At 37.4% G+C, this 20,765-nt stretch overlaps 1 protein-coding gene across 1 annotated transcript; it reads left to right on the top strand.

The window, feature by feature from the left end:
• Positions 1-744: 744 nt before the first annotated feature.
• LOC110900004 (probable 2-oxoglutarate-dependent dioxygenase AOP1) lies at positions 745-4,099 on the top strand. The gene is made up of 3 exons (XM_022146908.2): positions 745-1,137; positions 1,908-2,229; positions 3,763-4,099. Exons 1-3 carry the CDS (start codon positions 770-772, stop codon positions 4,006-4,008), a joined length of 936 nt encoding a protein of 311 aa, XP_022002600.1. The 5' UTR covers positions 745-769; the 3' UTR covers positions 4,009-4,099.
• The last annotated feature ends 16,666 nt before the right edge of the window (positions 4,100-20,765 follow it).

Here is a 20,765-nt window from a genome sequence, read left to right as displayed (position 1 = left end):
GTGAGGGTTTATTGTTGGGTGTTGTGAGTGATGAACATTTCCACTAAAAAAGGTTGCGAGTGATGGAATAATGGTTGATGACATGACGGAAATTGATTGGATGTTGTGAGTGATAAATGGGTGGTGAGTGATAACCACCCCTAACTGGTATCGAATAAGCCCATGTGTTTTAATTTGGTTTTATATTGATGCCAAGAATTTACATATTATATTTAACTGGCCTGATTGTGTTTTTAAATTAGTTAGTTAAAAATTATACATTTATATAATTTGGTTTAAATAATACTTCATTAATTTGTATAATTTAAAATTACAATGATAATTTGTGCTGAAATCTTTTAATATTAAATTTGAATAACGAAATTTAATGGGGTTTTATAAATAGTAAATGCATGTGTCAACACCATAACAAACCTATATCGATCAAACCGTCACGACCCTGCTGCAACACACAACCTACCGTAACATTAAGCTTTTTTTCCGATGTTATTTACGTGATTTTTTACCTTCTCTTATTATTATTATTGGTGTTGTACCGAGTGCCGACGTTATGAGAATACCGTAACGAACCAAAACGATACTAATCGAATTTTACGTATAACGGACCGAAATGATACATACCGAATCACCGCCATGTCATGTGAAAAAATCGCAGCCCGCCACGAAGCATGGGTTACCTGACACCTACTTTTCACTATAAAAAGCATAGAAAGGATACAAATCTCTTTCAACTCAATACACTACTCGATCCCTTTTGAACATAAGAATCATGAATTCTTTAACACAATCCAAAATTCCTGTACTTAACATAGAAGGCTTGAAACCAGGTACAGAATCTTGGATCATGGCATGCCATAAAGTGAGACATACACTTGAAGAGTACGGTTGCTTTATGGTTGTCTCTGATGAGCTTTCTCAAGATTTCATGAAGGAAGTTTATGCAAATATGAAAGCTCTATTTGACCTCCCCTTAGAAACCAAAATGAAGAATACTTCTGCTAAGGCTTTCCATGGCTATGTGGGTGCAACTCATACTCGTCCACTCTACGAAAGCATGGGGATCCAGCAACCTACAAGTCTGGATGAGGTCGTGAGCTTTGCAAACCTCATGTGGCCTTCAGGAAATGATCAATTCAGGTAACTACTTATAATTTAATCTATAGAAAAAAAAAAAAAGAACGAATGGTACATATTGGTTCATTTTGTTCACAAAAACCACCAGGTTGACCCTATATATATCGGGTAAGGTTCATGCGAGAACCACCTTTATTGCGAGAACCGCGAGAACCAACGTGAACACAACAAAATAAACACACTACACCACCAAAAACCTAAAAAACCTATAATTAACACATGTCTTAAACATAATTATATTTTTTATTTTATAGATGATTTCACTGATAAAATACTCTATCCGTCCCATTAAAAGTGTCTTATTTTGAATTTTCAAAGTCTTTATTTATAAACTTTGACTTTAATTATATATTTTTGTGTTATATAAAACTTGATAAAAATTAACCCGATAAAAACACTTGTAAAATACACTCAAATCATATAACTTTCATCAAGTATTATCTAACACAAACAAAATTATTTAAGGTCAAAGTTTATAAATAAAGACTTTGAAAATTCAATATATGACACTTTTAATGGGACGGAGAGAGTATCATTTAGTCTCAAAGTACGCAAAGGAAATCAAGCAAAAGATTTCAAAATCAAGTTAACATTTTATTGTTGTTTTTTCACGCATCTTGTACATTTTCACCAATCCGGCAATCCGGATCAAGTAATCGGTTGACCCTCATCACGAAAGCAAAGAAACGTATCGTTTGAATGCACATCCCTATGTTGTAAACCTATAGAATTGTTACTTTGTTAGTATGTAATCGACCCTTGTTTTTCTTCAGTAAAACAATTCATTCCTACGCAAATTTAGTGGTGAAACTTGAAAACCAAGTGCGGAAGATGGTGTTCGAAAGCTATGGACTCGAGAAATACTATGAATCCTTCAATGAATCGGTGACATATGTTCTTAAACCAAATAAATACAGACCACCGAAATCAAATGAGGTCAATGTGGGTGCCAAGATGCATACGGACAAGAATTTATTTTCGATACTTAGCCAAAACCAAATGAATGGACTGGAAGTTCAAATCAAGGATGACGAGTGGATGGCTGTTGAGTTCCCTCCATCATCCTTTTTCCTCATGGCAACTGATGTTTTCATGGTAAGATCTATTATTGTATACTTTACTCATGGTCATTGCAAATTACGACAAACAACTTGTGTGGTCACTAAAGTTAGAGCACCCTCAATGGGTAGATTTTGGGCGTTTTCAACCCCAAAACGCCACCTCATCATGTTTCTTTATTAGACCATGTGTAGGGAGGGGAAGATAATGACCCAAACCTTGGGCAATCTGTGCCATGTGTCGGTCCAGTCAGCATGTGGGCATTATGGGGCGTTATCTTAAAACGAGTGTAGCGGCACTGGAAATCTTGCAGTGATTAGATATTCTAATAGAATTAAATAAAAAAAATGCTATTGGCCAAAGAAACAAGTGAAGGCGTTTAAAAAAAGGACGCCCCACCATTTTTTTTCAAAAAAAAAAAAAAACGCCCCCGGGGACGGTTCCGAGGCGTGTTTGGGTGTTTTTTTTCGGAAAAAAAGGGCAAAAAAACCCTAACTACCCCCAAGTTCAGGTGGTCTTATGAAGGTTGTTTTAATTTGACACCATTTTAGAGGGTGGTTTTCTTGCCAAAGAACTAGAAAACGCGGATGGTCATGGGGCCATGTACTTTTTTGGTATAAAATATATATTTTAGAGATATGAGTAGTTGAAATACGTGGTGATGAGTGTACTTTTTGATGTGCTAACTAATTAGACACGTTTTGAAGCGTTTTAGATGTTCTTGTTGTTGATGCTCTTAGAAACAAATCTAGTTTGACAAATATTGTTTGAAATTTCAAATTGCTTTAGAAAAACAAAACACCGTATGATAAGCTTCGAGATTGTTTCTAATAGCAATTTTCTGATCAGATTTTGTATTTGTTAACTTCCTTCTGCGATATGATTTCTATAAAACAAAACAGAACACCCTGAGCGTCACACTAGAAGAGAGGTCCTCATGTGATCACCATGTGAGACTATGATCTTGATCAGAAAAATAAAATGTATATGTAAAGTGAGAGTAGGAAAGTTAATGAGCCAATGAACAAATGTTATTTGAGGGAATTTGGGTTGATGTTACTTTCACCTGGTGTGCTCTTTGTTGGTGAGCATAACCGTTTTTGTAGGGACTTCTTCAATTCTAATGGTCATAAATAAACATTCCTTTTGTCATGAGTATATCTCTTTTACCACGTAGGCATAACAGAATTGTGCATGGATCAATTAGGGTTTAATTTTAACGAAGTGGATATTCCACTAACTTTTGCGGGTCGGGTTTTGAGTCATATATACCTCTTCAGGTTTCCCACAACACATAAATGAGTGTTACTAATTACTAGTTACTTTATATATGTATGCATTTCACTAACTCTATTAAGGCTTCCATTGACATAACTATTTGATTACATAGGCAAAAATTTGTTTTCTTGACTTGAAATCTCTAAAAATAACACTTAATTAACGCTCTTTATGCGAAAATTCAAAGAAATAAAACTTAATTAAGGCTCCCAGTGGCTTAACTATTGGATTTACTGTCACTTCACTCGCTATCACAAAAGATTATTATATAACTTGTGACCGTGTAATTAGGCATGGAGCAATGGCAGGATAAAAGCTCTTCGTCATCGAGTGGTCATGAACGGGCAGGAAGACAGGTACTCCATAGCTTTATTTTCATTCAAGAAAGGAATTGTAGAAATACCTGAAGAACTAGTTGATGAAGACCACCCACCAAGATTCAAGTCTTTTGACAATTATAAGTTTATTGAGTTTTATGTCAAAAATCCTCCGCCTTACCACGATGAACGTGTCATAGAATTATTTTGTGGAAACTAAAAAGCTCCCTCCTAAGAATGCCATAGAATTTCTTGAGTGTTCTCGTTTAATAAGTTTCTATGCGATCGGTCATATGATCTTAGTTTTGTAAGACTTTAACCTTTTGATCGGTTGTAAAACATTTAAAGACACTTTTAATAAAAGGTGGCATAAGAGGTTTATTTCCGGTACATTGAGGAACCAGCTATACATACATACATGATATATAAATGATATATATGGTGAATAATGTTCTTGTATGTATTGGATAAACTACGAAGATTAAATGGCTAAACTAGAACCTTGAGCTCGTAATAGTATTGCTTTATACATTCCTCAAGGTGTTGTCACTTGAAACTGTTCTAATGTTGTTTCGTTTTTCAGCACTTAGAAAAACAACTTTCTCAACAAAAACACAACAATGAATATGTGAGAAAAATGTCACCCATCTTGTGGCGTAAATCAGTCTTGATAATTCATCAGGAAAAATAATCTTTCAACGGTAACTGTTGGAACAGTTAAAAACTAAAGCCAACTTAAACAAACGTTAAACGAGGTCATATGTAAGGTGATACTTATCTCAACATCTTCTTTGCAAGTTCTTTCATATCACATGGACAGAGAAAAACCTTTATTACTTTTATATATTCGGTCAAGTTGTATCCATAGTAAATCTAGTTCAAAACCACTAATAAAACTCTTAATATAGATCACAAGTCAAAACACTCTCTCATGATAATTACGTAGATCAAGACACGCTGTACACATAAGCAACTCTCTTTGACTTGGTAAAATGTCGAGGATCAACAACATAGAATTGGTGAATAAAATGTAATTTTTTTAACACAATATACATATTTTGTCAAACGATGTTAATTAAAACAAATAAAATTAAGATACCTAGTAAAAAATATCACAAAAACGGTGGAGATAAGTTTGTGGATCATCATCAATAATTCGTCTAACTTTGCAAGGAATGACATCTTTCATATTAGACATATTTATTCGAGTCTATGTGTCGATATAAAATGTGTGTTCCTAGATACCTTGACAAGTTTTGACTTACTTAAGTCTTAAGTCACATAACTCATACCAACTAAATTTGGTAAACTATAAAATAAGATTTTTATTACATTTTTTTTGATGAGAAATAGAATATATGCTGTTAAAAGTGATAAAAAAAATATATATGTCCGGGCATTTGTTCACAGGAACTCCATCAACTACACGGCATTAATTACACCTTTCACTTCACAAATTACTACAAATACCAAACTAATTTGAAGATATGGGTGGTGGTTATAATCCAAGTGGTGCAGCTGGACCATGAACCTCAGGCATCTCGTCTAAGTTCTAACCCTCAACCTGCTTCGTCAAACCGTCCACCTGCAATAGTCTACCCACCACATGTAGCAGTCTACCCACCACATGCATCAATCTACCCAACATCGGCTCCAATCTACCCTCCACCGAGATTAGTATACCCACCATCTACAGCAAGGTAACGACGAACAACCCGTCTAAACCCTCATAACTCCAATCTGATCGTTTGTCTGTGACTGGGGAAGAGTTAAACAAACTTCAATACAAACCCTTCGCCCACAAACCTCGATCCAACACAACTGATACCCAACTAGGCTGAAGGTAGAAGGGTACGGAACCAACCTGGGTGAGGAATACTTACCACCGATGGACGATGGACGATGAACTATACCCTTCAACTCCTTACTACGGACGCGGTAATCAAGAGGTGAGGTTGGACGGCCGTGATACGATCATAGCGTGTCATCTCCAAAGTCCAACCTAAACGATTGGAATGGGATGTATTAGGGCTTTATGTGTTTAATTAGGACTAATTAATGTTTTAATTTTAGGCTTGTAGAGTATTTTTATTTTGGTGTGTGTAATATTAAAATTATGTGTGTGTAATATTATAACTAGGTTTGTGTAATAATTTAATTAGGTTTATGCAATTTTTTATATATTTTATATAATTTTTATGTATTTTGTTTTATATATTTTTTGTAATTATTTATTAAAGAGTTAAATGCCAAAATCGTTCCTAATGTTTAGACACTTTTACAACTTATATCCAAACTGATTTTTTTTGTACCTGGACCCATGAGATTTCATTTTTGTTGCCATTTTAATCCAAATCACTAATACTGGGTAATCTGCCATAATCTTCCATGAGTTAACGATACAAATTAACTGAGTTAGTGATTTGGAAGAAAATGACAACAAAAATGATTTAGGAGAGAACGTACAAGATTTTGAAACATTAAGTATAAAACTTGTCAACTTTTGCGCTAAAGGACAACGCCTGCAATTTGATGTAAATATAAATGACAAAACTTGTAATTTACTCCTTATACAATTATCAACTTGGATTGCCTCTCTAAAATGAAAAGTTACCACTTTTAAAAAGCCACACATACATACCCCTTTGCTATCTATTCAATTTAAATTAATAACTATATATATGTGTTACTTAAAAGGGCCACAACAATAAATTAGAATGAGGTGTCGTATAAGAAATGTGTCTCAATATTTTGCAACTGATGACGGGGGTAGCTCAAACCTTAATAAACTGATTAGAGACACAATAGCTTAAAAGGTTAAAAGGTTAAAAGGTTCGGAAATGTTCCAACGGTCATGAACAGTAAAAAGGACAAGCACAGTGTCCTGTCACATCAACACTTAACGTGTGAAACCTCCTGCCCAGCTGCAACCAGACCATGTGGGAGAGCACACCCTTTTGTCCGCAGGTCCAAACCCTTCAACCCCCAAAATGGGCAAACCCCTCACTGCAAGCACAGATTCACTAGTCACGGGTTTCTCCTTTGAGAAACACCTTCCCCTATAAAATGCAGGCCATTTCACCATACAAAACACACCAGGATCAGCAGATATCACCCTAACTCTCTGATTCTCCTTCTCCCTCTTGAGAACTAGCTTCATGCTTGCTTCTCTTCTTCACACTAAATAACTCATCTTCTCCAACGATCGCTTTCTGGGTTGATTTCTAATCAGCTCAAGATCTAAGGAGGATAAAAACAATACTAGTGAACCTCTCTCCACGTCTTGCAAACGTGGGGGGACCCCACGACCTGCGTTAGGCTAATCGAACCCCTGAACCCTTTTACCCAGAGATGTCGCTACAGGCCTTGGTCTTGTATTTGTTGTATCAACAAGTTGGCGCCCACCGTGGGGCCACGCCGCTAACTTTATCTTAAAGACCAGTTGTGTAGCTCCATTTTCTCTTTACATCATTTCTGAAAGCGAGTCTCTCGGTCCGGTAAATCAGGTTCCTAACAACACCGATTTAACACCAAGTTCCGGTCGGATCTCACCGGTCAAATCTACATTTCTTTCTACTCCCGGAAGTACTACACTAGGATATGTTCCCGTAGTTCACTTCTTTTCAAACACCAACCCCATCTCGGTCAGGGGTTGCACCTACTCAAATCGATGCAATGCATACACCGGAACACATAGATCTAACACCCGAGGGAGTAGCTAGAAATTTCTTACAACTGAGATTTCTTCTCAACTAGCATGTGAGCTTAGAAAGGGAAAAAAGGGTGAGAATAATACTAAATTATGACGAGTCTAAACCCTCATTATCACCTGGCCCTCCATCTCTTCCTTTTAGCAGCTCACGTTCAGCCACATCTTACCTTGAAGTTGGCCCTAGTGTGACAGACCAACCACTCAAGCCTTTAAGCTTTTGGGAGGCCAAGTCCAACCGCTTTTCCCTTATTTACCTACCAACCCGTTACAACCGGTGCACCTATAGGGCATAAAACCACTCTTGATCAATTATGGTAAGTCACCAACTTCAAGTGTTCTCCCTCCCATTGCTACTTCGTGAAAACAAGCCATGGCCACCCTGCCTTCGGCTCGTGGTAGGGTGATGAACACATATATGGGAATGCCTTATACAGTAAGCCTTTAAGGCTTTAACCTTTTGACACATATGATGACATCTTTCATGAGTACCATCAGAAAGCCTTTAAGGCTTTAACCTTATGCCCTAGCTCATGACACAGATAATGGCACAATTTCCTTTGCAGCACGTGAAAACAGGATGATGACATAGAAAGCCTTCAAGGCTTTAACCTTAACTTCATCAACCAAGTGCCAACCACTCACCAGGGTACCTCAAACGGTAACCCAGCTTCAAGGGTAGTAAAATACCTCTCAAAACCCTACAAGCCCAACAACTTGTCTTGCTTCTCCCAACAAATTGTTGAGTACGAGTTTCAAACCCAGATAAAGATGCCATCACGGTACTAAAGACTACCTCCAAATCTTCGCCGGGATTGCAAGAATTGAAAAATGACCCAACTCCGAATGTTGTCTCATGTTCATGCAAACCCTTGAAGGGTTTTCACGCATATGGTTCAATGACCTTCCTGGACGAAGCGTTCAGACCTTTGACGATCTTAGCAAAAGTTCCCTATAACAACAGAGGCATGTCAATGACGCCACGATAATCTTCCAGACCAAACAACGTGATGATGAACATCTCAGAGACTTCATCGAAAGTTACAAGAAGAAAGATTTAAGTTACGCCAATGAAAAGATTAGGGTTGCAAGGTTCATGAATGCTAAATTCCAAATATTTCACAAGATACTTCAATAAATGTCTGCCCAAAACCCTTGAAGAAACACTTGAAAGGGCTGAAGCCCACATTCGAGGAGAATAAGCTGTAGACATCAAAGAACAAAATAAAAGACTCTTAACTGGAGCTTCTGGTATGGCTCTTATGACAAACGGTTCAAAGGTTCGGATTCCAGAAGGCCTGAAGGCCGGAACCCTCCAAGCCAAGGAAAAACCATAAACTTTACAGCCTTAACCAAGGCTACATAAGAGATCTTGGCAACCGAAGGGGTAAAACACAGCTTATGCCCTCCTCAACCTTTGCCAAAAAACAAAAGATTGGAATAATCAAGCCAGTATTGTGAGTTTCACGAATAGAAAGGTCACCATACCAATAATTGCTTCCAACCCAAAAAGAGGATCGAAAAAGCCGTCAACTCCGAACTTGCTCACTTGGTTAAAGGGGTCAAGGACAAAATGGTTGAAGAATAAAAGTAGGAAGTGAACATGGTCGACCTTGAAAACAAAGCTTTAACCCTCTCAGCTGATGAAAAGCTTGAAACGCTTTAACCCTCTCAACGATAAAGAGCGTTCAAAGCTTCAACAGTCTGAATCCTCCAAAATCATGCTTGAGAAATGCTTTAACCCTCTCAGCTGATGAAAAGCTTGAAACGCTTTAACCCTCTCAGCGACGATGAGCGTTCAAAGCTTCAACAGCCTGAATCCTCCATCGAAGGTATCGCAGACATACCTACCAAGCCCTTAGGCCAAATAACCCCTAATGTTTGTTCAGCGAAAGAACAAAGGGACGAACCGAACAACTCACTTTTGTGGTGATCAATATCCCTTCCAACTATGATATCATCATAGGAAGGCCAGGGCAAGGTGTGTTCGGAATGGCAGTTGTAGTTGGTCAAGGCATTGTGAAGTTTCCCACTGAAAAAGGGATAGCAACCCTTCAACCTACCCAAGAAGCTTTTGTGGTTGAAGGGGAAAGCTCAAGAAAAGACGAAGACGATGAACAAGGGTTGAACATAAACCCAAAATATCCTCAACAGGGGATAAGGGTAAACACTAACCTTTACAATGAAATCCTCTCATACCTTGAAAAGCTGCTCTTGCACTATGTATTTGCTTGATGCCCCGAAGATATGACCGACATCCCTCGTAGCAGTGTTGAAACATGACTTATGGATCCCACCTGATGTTAAGCCTATTATACAACAGAAACGGAGTCAAACCCCTAACAGAAGCCTTGTATAACGTCAAGAGATGGAAAAGCTTGTTCTAGCCGGAATCCTTCGAGAGGTCAAGTATCAATCATGGGTAGCCAATCCGGTAATGGTTCAAAAACCCGACAAGTCTGGGTGAATGTGTATCGATTTTAAAGACTTGAACAAAGCACGCCCAAAGGATTGCTACCCGCTACCCGAAATAGACCTCAAGGGTAACTCGCTCACAGGCTTACCATTCAAGTGTTTTCTTGACGCTTAAAAGGGTTACCATCAGATCCTAATAATAAAAAAAAAAAGAAAAGATGAATAAATCCGCATTTCACACTGATAGAGGTATATCTTGCTATCAAAAAATGCCTCTTGGTTTAATAAATACATGTGCCACTTATCAACGTCTGGTTGACAAAGCGTTTGCCAGACAAATCGGCCAAAACATTAAAGCTTATTTTGACGATTTGGTGATCAAGAGCAAAACGGAATACCAAATGCTCGATAACATACAAGAAACCTTCCAAAACTCGAGAAAGATCAACATGAGGCTTAATCCAATCAAGTGCTCGTTCGTAGGGCATATCATTGGGAAACAAAGCATAAAAGCTAAACCTCAAGGGATATGCTAACAAGAAAGGATTTCGATGGAAAGCTTACAGCTTTGAAGCATTTTACCTCAAAAGGAAGCCTTCAACCAAATGAAGCAACACTTGGCTTCACTCCTAACCATTTCAGCTCCGGAAACAGGAGGAACAACCTCTATCTACCTTTCGATTGCTGAAAATACCATAAGTACGACTCTGATCATTGAACGAAACAAAGTTCAGATACCCGTTTACTTTTTCAAAACTTCAAAATTAGCAGAAATCAAATATTCTTCTTTGAAAAAAAAAAAAACCCTTGCTTTAGCCCTAGTCCAAACGGCTAGAAGGCTTCGAAAGTACTTTCAGTCACACCTGATACAAGTGGTCACTGACTAACCTATTAAGAATGTGCTTGAAAAATCACCTATGTCCCGAGAAAAGCTGTCAAAGCCCAAGTCTTAGCTGACTTCACCATAGAAGTCCCTAAAGAAGTCATAACAGAAGTTAATACAACTGCAGCTGAACCCTCCAACCCTGATACTTGGAAGCTCTTTACCGACAAAGCTTCCAGCATTGAAGGGTCAGGAGCAGGGCTAGTTCCAGTTGATCCTAACGAATTGTAATTCACGTACGCCCTTCGTGTTGAATTTCAGACTACAAACAACAAAGCTGAGTATGAAGCATTGATTGTTGGGCTCAAGCTTGCAATAATATGGGTGTCAAAAGGCTTCAAGTCTTCACAGACTTGTTGCTTGTTTCAAACCAAATAAGTGACAACTACACAGACATAGAAAAGTAGGTTCAAAAGCTTCAAGTCCTCACAGACTCTCTTAAGCTTAGACAATAACATCTACATAGAAAAAGAACCCAACATGAATAAGTACCAAAATAAATCAAAGGAATCGATTAACACATTTCAAACATGTACCATCAAATAAATTCCAAGATCTCAAAACAAGAGAGCTGATGTAGTAAGCAAGCCTGCATCTCTTACGTTTGCACATCTCACCAAGAAGATACTAGTTGAGGTATTAAAAATACCGTCCATCCAAAAAACACGAGTTTCAAGATGTGATCACCGAAGAAGGGCCAAATTGGATGACTCCCATTGAAAAGTTCCCAAAAAACGATGAATTACCTAATGACCAGACTAGGGCTGAAAGGGTTCGTATCAAGTCAAGGCAGTATGTGTTACAAGGATATATCCTTTAGAAAAAAGGATACCTTGCACCACTACTTCGATGCGTTGGCCCAAAACAAAGCCAATATCTGATCAAAGAGGTTCACGAAGGGATATGTGGAGCTCATTGTGGCCCAAAATCGGTAGTGTCAGAGTTGATGAACCTCGAACACTTTTGGCCTTCCATGCATCGAGATACCTCCGAACAACTGCGAAAATGTGAAACTTGTCAGTTACATGCTCCGGTACCCAAAAGCCCCAAACATGACCCCGTTCCCATCTCCTTGGCTTGGCCATTTCACAAGTGGGGTATAGACATTGTTGGTCCATCCCCACTAGCCAAATGAGGAGTCAAGCTCTTATTGGTAACCGTGAATTACTTCACCAAGTGACCAGAAGTAAAACCATTGGCAAAAATCTCAGGGAAACATGTCATTGATTTCGAAAGCATAATCTATCATTTTGGGCTCCCAGGGGTACTAGTCATGGATAACTGGAAATAGTTTGCCGAGAAACCTTCTAGCTCCTAGTGCAAGGAGTTTAGAATAACTCAAGTATTCAGCTCGGTAGCTTACCCACAATCCAATGGCCAAGTTAATAGGACAAACAACAACATTGTTGAAAGGATTAAATCTCGATTAGGAAGATACGACAACAACTGGCTCAAATAGCTTCCCAATGTGCTATTGGAAATTCGAACAACCAAGAAAACGAGCCACAAGAAAACACCCTACAGCCTAGTGTTTGGATCAGAGGCTGTAATCCTAGCTGAAATCGGAGTAACAACACAAAGAACATTTAACATCGACCTCGAGCCAAATAAGAAAGAGACGATGTTGAATATGGAACAACTCGAATAGGCTCGTGATTAAGCAGCCATACAAAAAGCAAGGTACAAGCAAAACATAGAATCATATACAATACACGGGTGAAGCATGAACGCTTCAAGCCTGAGGACCTTGTGCTTCGAAACAATGAGGCCAGCAAGAAAGAAAGCCAAGGAAAGCATGGTCCTAAGTAGGAAGGGCCATACATTATCCTTAAAGCCCACAAAGGGGGATCATACAAGCTGACAGGTCCGCAAGGCAAAAAGCTTCCCCGACATTGGGATGGCAACAACCTTAAAAGGTTCCATGTTTAACCAAAACGTGTTACAAATAGTTCCAAAGTTGTTCTATTCCCCTAGTAATCAAAGTACTTTGAAATGAATGAACGATGAATCAAAATTTGTCTTCCTATCCTATAATCAGTTGAGAACCTAGCAAGAAACTCCATGGCAAGGGCCATGTAAGGGGATGAGCTCCCAGGCCACATCGCTCAATAGGTTCAAGGGTTGAATGGACCTATATAAGGGGTGAGTTCCTAAATCAATACAACTCCATGAGACTCAGAGAAATCTTAAAAATCATGTCTCATAGACGGGTTTGAACAGCCTACACCAAATGTTCCTTAAGCCCCAACATTGGCTTACGAACCAAAAAGACTCTAAGTGAATGTCATACATAGGATAGAGGTTGTATCTTCTTGTTAAAAATATCCTAAGGCTAAGTGACTGCAGCACTGAACCCTTTAAGGTATAAATAACATAAGATGCACCACCCAAAACAAAGACAAAAAATACAAAACCAATGAAAACACAAGGGAATAAATAGAACAACATAGCAAGATAAGTTAATAATAGCAAGTGCCATACTTGCCATCAAACATAAAACATTGTCCACAAGCCTTCAAGGCTTTAACCACCAAAGGACCTAAACGGTTCCCTTAAAACAAAAAGATGTCTAAGAAAACAACTCGTAACATTGTTCGACAAGCTAAGAAAGCTATGAATTAAAGTTTATTCTTCATTTGGCAGCATCAGAGATGATAGACTTTGCTGCATCATCCTTATTCGAAACCCCATCATCTTGAGTGTTTTAAGCTTCCTCTTTTTCCTCCCTAGGATACCCGCTGTCTCGGAGGCTTCAAGGCTTGAACCCTTTGAGCCCTCACCACCTTCAGAACACGTTTCCTCACTATCTCCAAAGCAAGGACGTTTCTTCGAGAAGGACTTCAACAATTCGTTACAAACAGCCTCATTAAGGCCCTGGAGTTTTAGCTCCTGCAAAGGTTTACCAAAACACTCGGAGACTTCACCCACATAAGAGTAAATCAAATGCTCTATCTTAAAAACTGTTCCCATAATACTTTGAAGGCTTTGTGTTGAAAAAGAGAAGATTTTTTCTAAGGCTTCCTAGGTTCACAAATATTTGTAACCAGCAAACAAACCTTGGTGTCTCCCATGAGCAAGAAGCTCGATGTACACATCACCCAAGACTTTTTTGAACTCTGACGAATGGAGAAGATAAGTAACCACTTGCTGGAATCCATCCTCAATGAGCCATTTATTATCACCAGTTTCCTGGGCAAATGAAGCCTTTAACCCTTCTTTCTCCTCTAAGAAGGCTCTTTTTTCTGAACCTCCAAGGCAGCCTTATCGATCCTGACTTAAACCTTGTCAGCCTCCAAGCGTTTTCCAACTCAAACATATCAGTCTTGTGCGGGAACAAAATTACTCAAATCTTCAAACAGCAATGCTTTCTCCTTCTCAGCATAGCCCTCGGCTTCTTTCAAAACAACCATTGAAGCTTTCATCTCATCCCTCTTTTTCGAAAAGACTTCATATTCTTGCATCTTTTTGCGAAATCGGGATACACCCTCTAGAAGCAAGGCAACAAGGTTGCAAGCACCCATCATCACCTTCGAGATCATCAGGTCGTCGTTCATAGACGAGCAAAAACCTCGAACAACAGGAGAATCAAAGTGGGTAAGAACATCCTCACAAACGGATGAAGGCTTGAAGCTGTCACCAACTGTGACCTTCCAATCCGGCACATAAACCTCCCCTGGATTAACATTGGTGGAACCTTCACCACCCTTCCCGGAACCCTTCAAGCTCACAGCCTTTTTACCCGCCAAACCGCCAAGGGCTGTCCCTTGTCCTTTTTTGATTTTCCCCAACCCCAACTTCTAAATCATCTGAAGCCTCCATGTCATTACTTAGTTCCACCGGCTCAAAAGCCGATGGTTGGTCAGCAGTATTTATCAAACAACAGCTCGAACGACGAGTAGAGACTTTGGAAGCAACAACTTTGGTGAAACCCTTGACATTGGGAACGTTCACATAGCCTGAACCCTCGAACCTATGTTCAGTGCCCCTAACAACAACATCTTCGCCGGATGTAGCCTCGGCATCTCCAAACACAACATCAGATGTGACAGCACTCTTGATAAAGTCTAAGGCAAACATAACTGCAACAAATAAAATATAACATAAGCAGAAAATACAAAATATCATACCTTGATCATCTCTCACGAGCACAGGGTCACGATCCGGCTTGTCCCATAACTTGCTAACATCCACCAACACTAAAAGATGTTCGGGAAAGGGACAAAGCCTGGAAGGACACCCCCTAATAAACTTCAACAACCATCTATCTCGTGTTTAAAAGGTTCAAGCTCATTCAAAACAGCATAAGGATTCCTCCAAACAAGCCTGAAAGGAACAATGGACTCAGAAATCCAGAAAAATCGGTACTTCCAAGAACCAAAGGTAGTAACCATAGACGAAATTAAACACACCTCAACCTGAGATGTTTCAAAGGCAAGGTTGGAGAACTCGCTAGTCGCTAGTCGGCCGGTGAGGTGGGGACTAGCGACTACTCGGGATTACTCGTGATTAATCGGGATTAATCGGATCGGGTTTTTTATATGTAATTTTCAGTTTTATGTATACATATACACATTTCTATCGGTAAATATTTAAGTAGCCAGGTTTTAACTTTTACGCAACTCATTTTTTTAAGTATGCAAGATTAGTTGTTTTGAATTCATATGATTTGGTTGGAAATTGGCCGGAATTTAGAGGTTTTGGCCGGAATATACAGGTTTTTTGCCGGAATTTTGCCGGAATTAGGCCGGAATCGCTAATTTTTTGCTGGCTGACTAGGTCCGACTAGGCCCGACTAGGCCCGACTAGGTCCGACTAGGTCCGACTAGTCGCGACTAGCGATTAATTGACTGATTAACGAAAAATTACTCAGTTACAGGCCGACTAGCGATTAATCGCCGACTAGTCGTCGCCTAGTCGCGATTTTTACAACACTGTTCAAAGGTAAAACAATCGTCGTTCTTGGCTAACTGGAAGAAACGGCGGAACAACAACAACGATGGGTCATAAAACATCAAAGTGTAAAACCCTAGCAAGACCTTAAGGGTATAACTGACCAAACGACACGCGATAATACTCTAAAACATTCAAAACAAAGACTGAAAACGGATGACGCAAGTTGGAATACTCAGCAATAAAGAGCAATGGAACCAACGGGACACTAATCGATCGATTTGCCAAAACCCAGAGCCACCGGATTAAACTTTAGATCGATCCCCCATTCTTTACAAAAAGCCTCAACTTCCTCTTGAGTGAGACAAGTTGAATCCTTTAAGCCTTCAAGCCTTAAAGCCTTCAAGCCTTAAAACCTTGAAGCCTATCACATCTACTATCATTCTGAAATTCAAATCTCAAAACTCAAACACCTTAAAGTCTTGAAGCCTTTAAGCAATAAAAAATAATGTGTAAAAGTCAGAAGCATTTGAGCTTACATCACAAACACCTCTGACTTGGGGGGCTGATGACGGGGGTAGCTCAAACCTTAATAAACTGATTAGAGACACAACAGCTTAAAAGGTTAAAAGGTTAAAAGGTTCGGAAATGTTCCAACGGTCATGAACAGTAAAAAGGACAAGCACAGTGTCCTGTCACATCAACACTTAACGTGTGAAACCTCCTGCCCAGCTGCAACCAGACCATGTGGGAGAGCACACCCTTTTGTCCGCAGGTCCAAACCCTTCAACCCCCAAAATGGGCAAACCCCTCACTGCAAGCACAGATTCACTAGTCAAGGGTTTCTCCTTTGAGAAACACCTTCCCCTATAAAATGCAGGCCATTTCACCATACAAAACACACCAGGATCAGCAGATATCACCCTAACTCTCTGATTCTCCTTCTCCCTCTTGAGAACTAGCTTCATGCTTGCTTCTCTTCTTCACACTAAATAACTCATCTTATCCAACGATCGCTTTCTGGGTTGATTTCTAATCAGCTCAAGAACTAAGGAGGATAAAAACAATACTAGTGAACCTCTCTCCACGTCTTGCAAACGTGGGGGGACCCCACGACCTGCGTTAGGCTAATCGAACCCCTGAACCCTTTTACCCAGAGATGTCGCTACAGGCCTTGGTCTTGTATTTGTTGTATCAACAGCAACCATTACGGCCACCGCTTCGTATACTATACAAAAGCAAATTCAACCCGAAAAGCCAAATCATCCCGACGATTCATGATGACAAACTGAAAAACTCGAATCATCCCAACGATTCACCAAGGGTATAACACCTTTTGCTAATTAATAATACCCCTATATACATCCGTTTGTGACCAATGAATCTTTAAACTCTCTCTAATATCAATCTTAAACAAATTGTGATAATCATCAATTGGCATCATAGCGTTCGTTGCTTGGTTCCACGATTCAAACAAAGACCAGAAACATTATAATCCCCTTTTTTGCTATTTAGTTTCAAACACAAATTTCATACCCAAATTCACAACGATAAGATTAGTTGTTGATTCATACTCGATCGCCATCATCAATGGATTATAAAAAATCAATTGAATACCACCCATAACCATTCTAACCCACTGAAAGTTTTAGCGGGTAATCAAAAACCAAAAATATCTGAAACCTTCCTTACGTTTGGAAAAACAACGACCCTTCCGGCGCTTTGTCCCTGGCAAGTTGTATCTCCATCTCTTCGTTTCCTGCGAGTCGTCACCACCGCCTCTTCATCTACGGCTATTTGTAACCGCCACCCCTCTGTATCCAACGATTCATCACCCCCTTTACATTTAGCAAATAAAAAAAAGTTGCAATTGGCAACTGGAATGGGTTATGAATACTACTCTACTATCCCGTTTCGTATGTCACAACTAAATAGAATGAAAATCAAAAAACTCAACCGGCGGTTGCGATGATAGACGCACATATATATTTATTGCCCATGAAAGTGCTTATACTCTTTGATGGGTTTTTTTTTTCAATTTTGTTTTACTTTTGCAAAAACCCATTTTGCATCCCAATCATGCCAATAAAAGTTTATATTAATGTTTAAATATGTCAGCATAGCATACGTGAAATAAAATTTCAAATATTGTTTCTTGCTACTTATCTTTAATTTTATTTTATGGTTTATTTTATTTTGAATTTTTTTTTTTTTTGCTTTTGTTTTTCTTTCTATTTTTTTTCTTTCATTTTAATTTGATTATCTAACAAAATAACTATTAAATGTCAAATTTTGATATTTCAAACTTAATATTTTAAATAACTATGAGTTGCTTATTTTTATTAATGGTTAGACCTGACGGTTAGACGTGACTTTGTTTTGCAAGATAAATGCCGGTATACAAGTATTTTGAGAACTTTTAGAATGTTTTTGTGTTGATTGAAGTTGTTTGGAATTGAATCATATTGATAATTGGACATATTGGTTAGATTTGGTTGCATCATGCATGGGTTGAATTAGGTGGTTAAGTACACAAAAGTGATTTGAAAAAAAGGATATGCTTATTCTACATTAATAGATTGATTCGTATGGAAATATATGGTATATAAAGATTCAAAGTTGATCAAATCTTTATAGTTTGACATAATGAGTGCAAGTGTTTTTATTTAGCGGCGTTAGTCTTTTTATATGCTTGAATCTCTATGTATTTTTTATAAACATGCATTATTAAGTTTGCAAATAGGTTTACAAAACAAGCTAAGAATTTATTAAGAAAAAAAGCAAATAATAATGTTGTAGAATGGGGAAAAAGGTAAATGAAAAGAGTGGTTTGTAGAAAATTAAGCATTTTCACATTCCAAACAGTGATAATAAAGACTTACATAATCAACATCTCGTCGCAACGCGTGAGTTAACGTCAACTCGTTTATAACATATTGCAATTTATATATGTTTCTTTAGGATCTAGGCATAAGAAAAAAAATGAGCTAAATATAAATTGGCTTTTGAGCTCACACTTCCGCCCAACAAGGTGCATATTTGAGAAAGTAAAAGGCTAATTTTGAGGATCTAGGGTGGTGTGCTTTTGTTGGGCCCTACGACTGGCCTGTTCACGTGAGATGGACTGCAATAACAAAAGATTTGGGCTACAGTTATTTGTTTTTTGAAGTGGACCGAGGTTAAATGGAGCTAGAAGAACTAAATTGGTTTTTCTTTTTTCTTTTTTTTTTAAAATCGTTTTCGTTCATTTATGCGTGTAAACAAATTGGATAATGTTAGTTAGTTAATTTTTATTTCTTTTAGAGTTAATCACACAAATGGGTCATGTGGTTTATAGCTAGTTTCACCTTTAGGTACTAACTTTTTTTTGTAACAGGTTTAGGTTCTATGGTTTCAATTATGTAATACCTTTGGGTATTAACACCAAAAAATGACTAAAATACCCCTGCTTTTTTTTAGTTCATTAATGTAACACAATTAGGTACTAACACCTATTTTTATTTAAGTTTAAAAATTTTACAAAATCTAATTTTTTTATTTTCATCTTTTTATTATATCTCTTAATTAACATAAAATCTATTTCTTTTTTTATTTTCATATTTTTATTAAATTTCTTATTTAACATAAAATCTACTAGTTACACCAGTATTTTTTTTTAAATAAAATCTACTAGCTATATAGTTTTATATAAATTAAATTTCTTACCCGTTTTAATGCAATGACGTACCAAGGTTTCGTGCGATGATGTCGAATTAGTATTTGGTATGGAATAAGATTTCAATGATATCGAATTATTTCACAATTATGGTTGGGCATGTCGCTACATCGAATTATATATATTATTATTTCACAACTACTTTTAACATAAAAAATTAAAATCCATCATACACCGCACTGCACATACAAAATTCTGTCATTCAGATAAATTAAAAAAAAAATACCAATAAATTACTATCAAGGCAAGATGCCAAAAAATAATTATCAGGTCTCTTTGACTTTATTTACGAATAAAGTGGTAGTAATATGATAAAGTTATTTAGAATCAATGGATTCGCCCTAATTGATCCAAAAATAATAATATATAAAATTCGATGTAGCAACATACCCAACCATAATTGATCCAAAAATCAAACGTAACCTGGTTCGATACCATATATTAATTCGAGACATTGAAAAAAGAGATACCATATAATAAAAACCATTGCATATACTAAAAATCGATACCATAGACTAAAAATCGTTGAATTAAAAAAATCAGAAATGTAAATTTGCATAATAATTGAAATCGAATTCGATATCATTGGAATCGAATTCGATATCATTGAAATCTTATTCCATACCAAATACTAATTCGACATCATCGCACGTAACCTTGGTACGTCATTGCATTAAAACGAGTAAGAAATTTAATTTACATAAACTATATAGCTAGTAGATTTTATTTAAAAAATCTATTTAAAAAAATACTGGTGTAACTAGTAGATTTTATGTTAAATACGAAATTTAATAAAAATATGAAAATAAAAAAAATAAATAGATTTTATGTTAATTAAGAGATATAATAAAAAGATGAAAATAAAAAAATAAATAGATTTTGTAAAATTGATTTAAACTTAAATAAAATTAGGTGTTAGTACCCAAATGTGTTACATTGATAAACTTAAAAAAATGCAGGGGTATTTTAGCCATTTTTTGGTGTTAATACCCAAAGGTGTTACAAAATTGAAACAATAGAACCTAAACTTGTTAAAAAAAAAGTTAGTACCTAAAGGCGAAACTAGCTATAAACCACATGACCCATTTATGTAATTAACTCATTTTTTATGAAGAATTGATATTCGATTTATTTATTCTTATTATGATTGGTTAAATCACCTGTGATCTTCTGGGTGAAGCGTTTCATGTAACTGTAAGTAGACATTCTGACCATGATATTGCCTTGGTTTTAGGATTGAATTTGTTAACCTCATAAAAGTTGCATGGATTCAATTGTTTGTTTGCTTTAGTTAAACGGTTTGACTGTGTTGAAATGTTGGGATTGAACCCTACCAAAGGAACAGATAATAAAAGCCAAAACTGG

The sequence above is a fragment of the Helianthus annuus genome, chromosome 13, assembly GCF_002127325.2.
Source record: "Helianthus annuus cultivar XRQ/B chromosome 13, HanXRQr2.0-SUNRISE, whole genome shotgun sequence".
NCBI classification, from domain to species: domain Eukaryota; kingdom Viridiplantae; phylum Streptophyta; class Magnoliopsida; order Asterales; family Asteraceae; genus Helianthus; species Helianthus annuus.
The sequence above is the reverse complement of the archived record's forward strand: the minus strand, read 5'-3'. Positions and strand labels throughout refer to the sequence as shown.

Coding starts and splice junctions, on each gene's coding strand:
- LOC110900004 (XM_022146908.2), top strand. CDS start 770: ATGAATTCTTTAACACAATCCAAAATTCCTGTACTTAACATAGAAGGC. Junction 1,138..1,907: donor TCAGGAAATGATCAATTCAG/GTAACTACTTAT, acceptor GTTTTTCTTCAG/TAAAACAATTCATTCCTACG. Junction 2,230..3,762: donor TGGCAACTGATGTTTTCATG/GTAAGATCTATT, acceptor CCGTGTAATTAG/GCATGGAGCAATGGCAGGAT.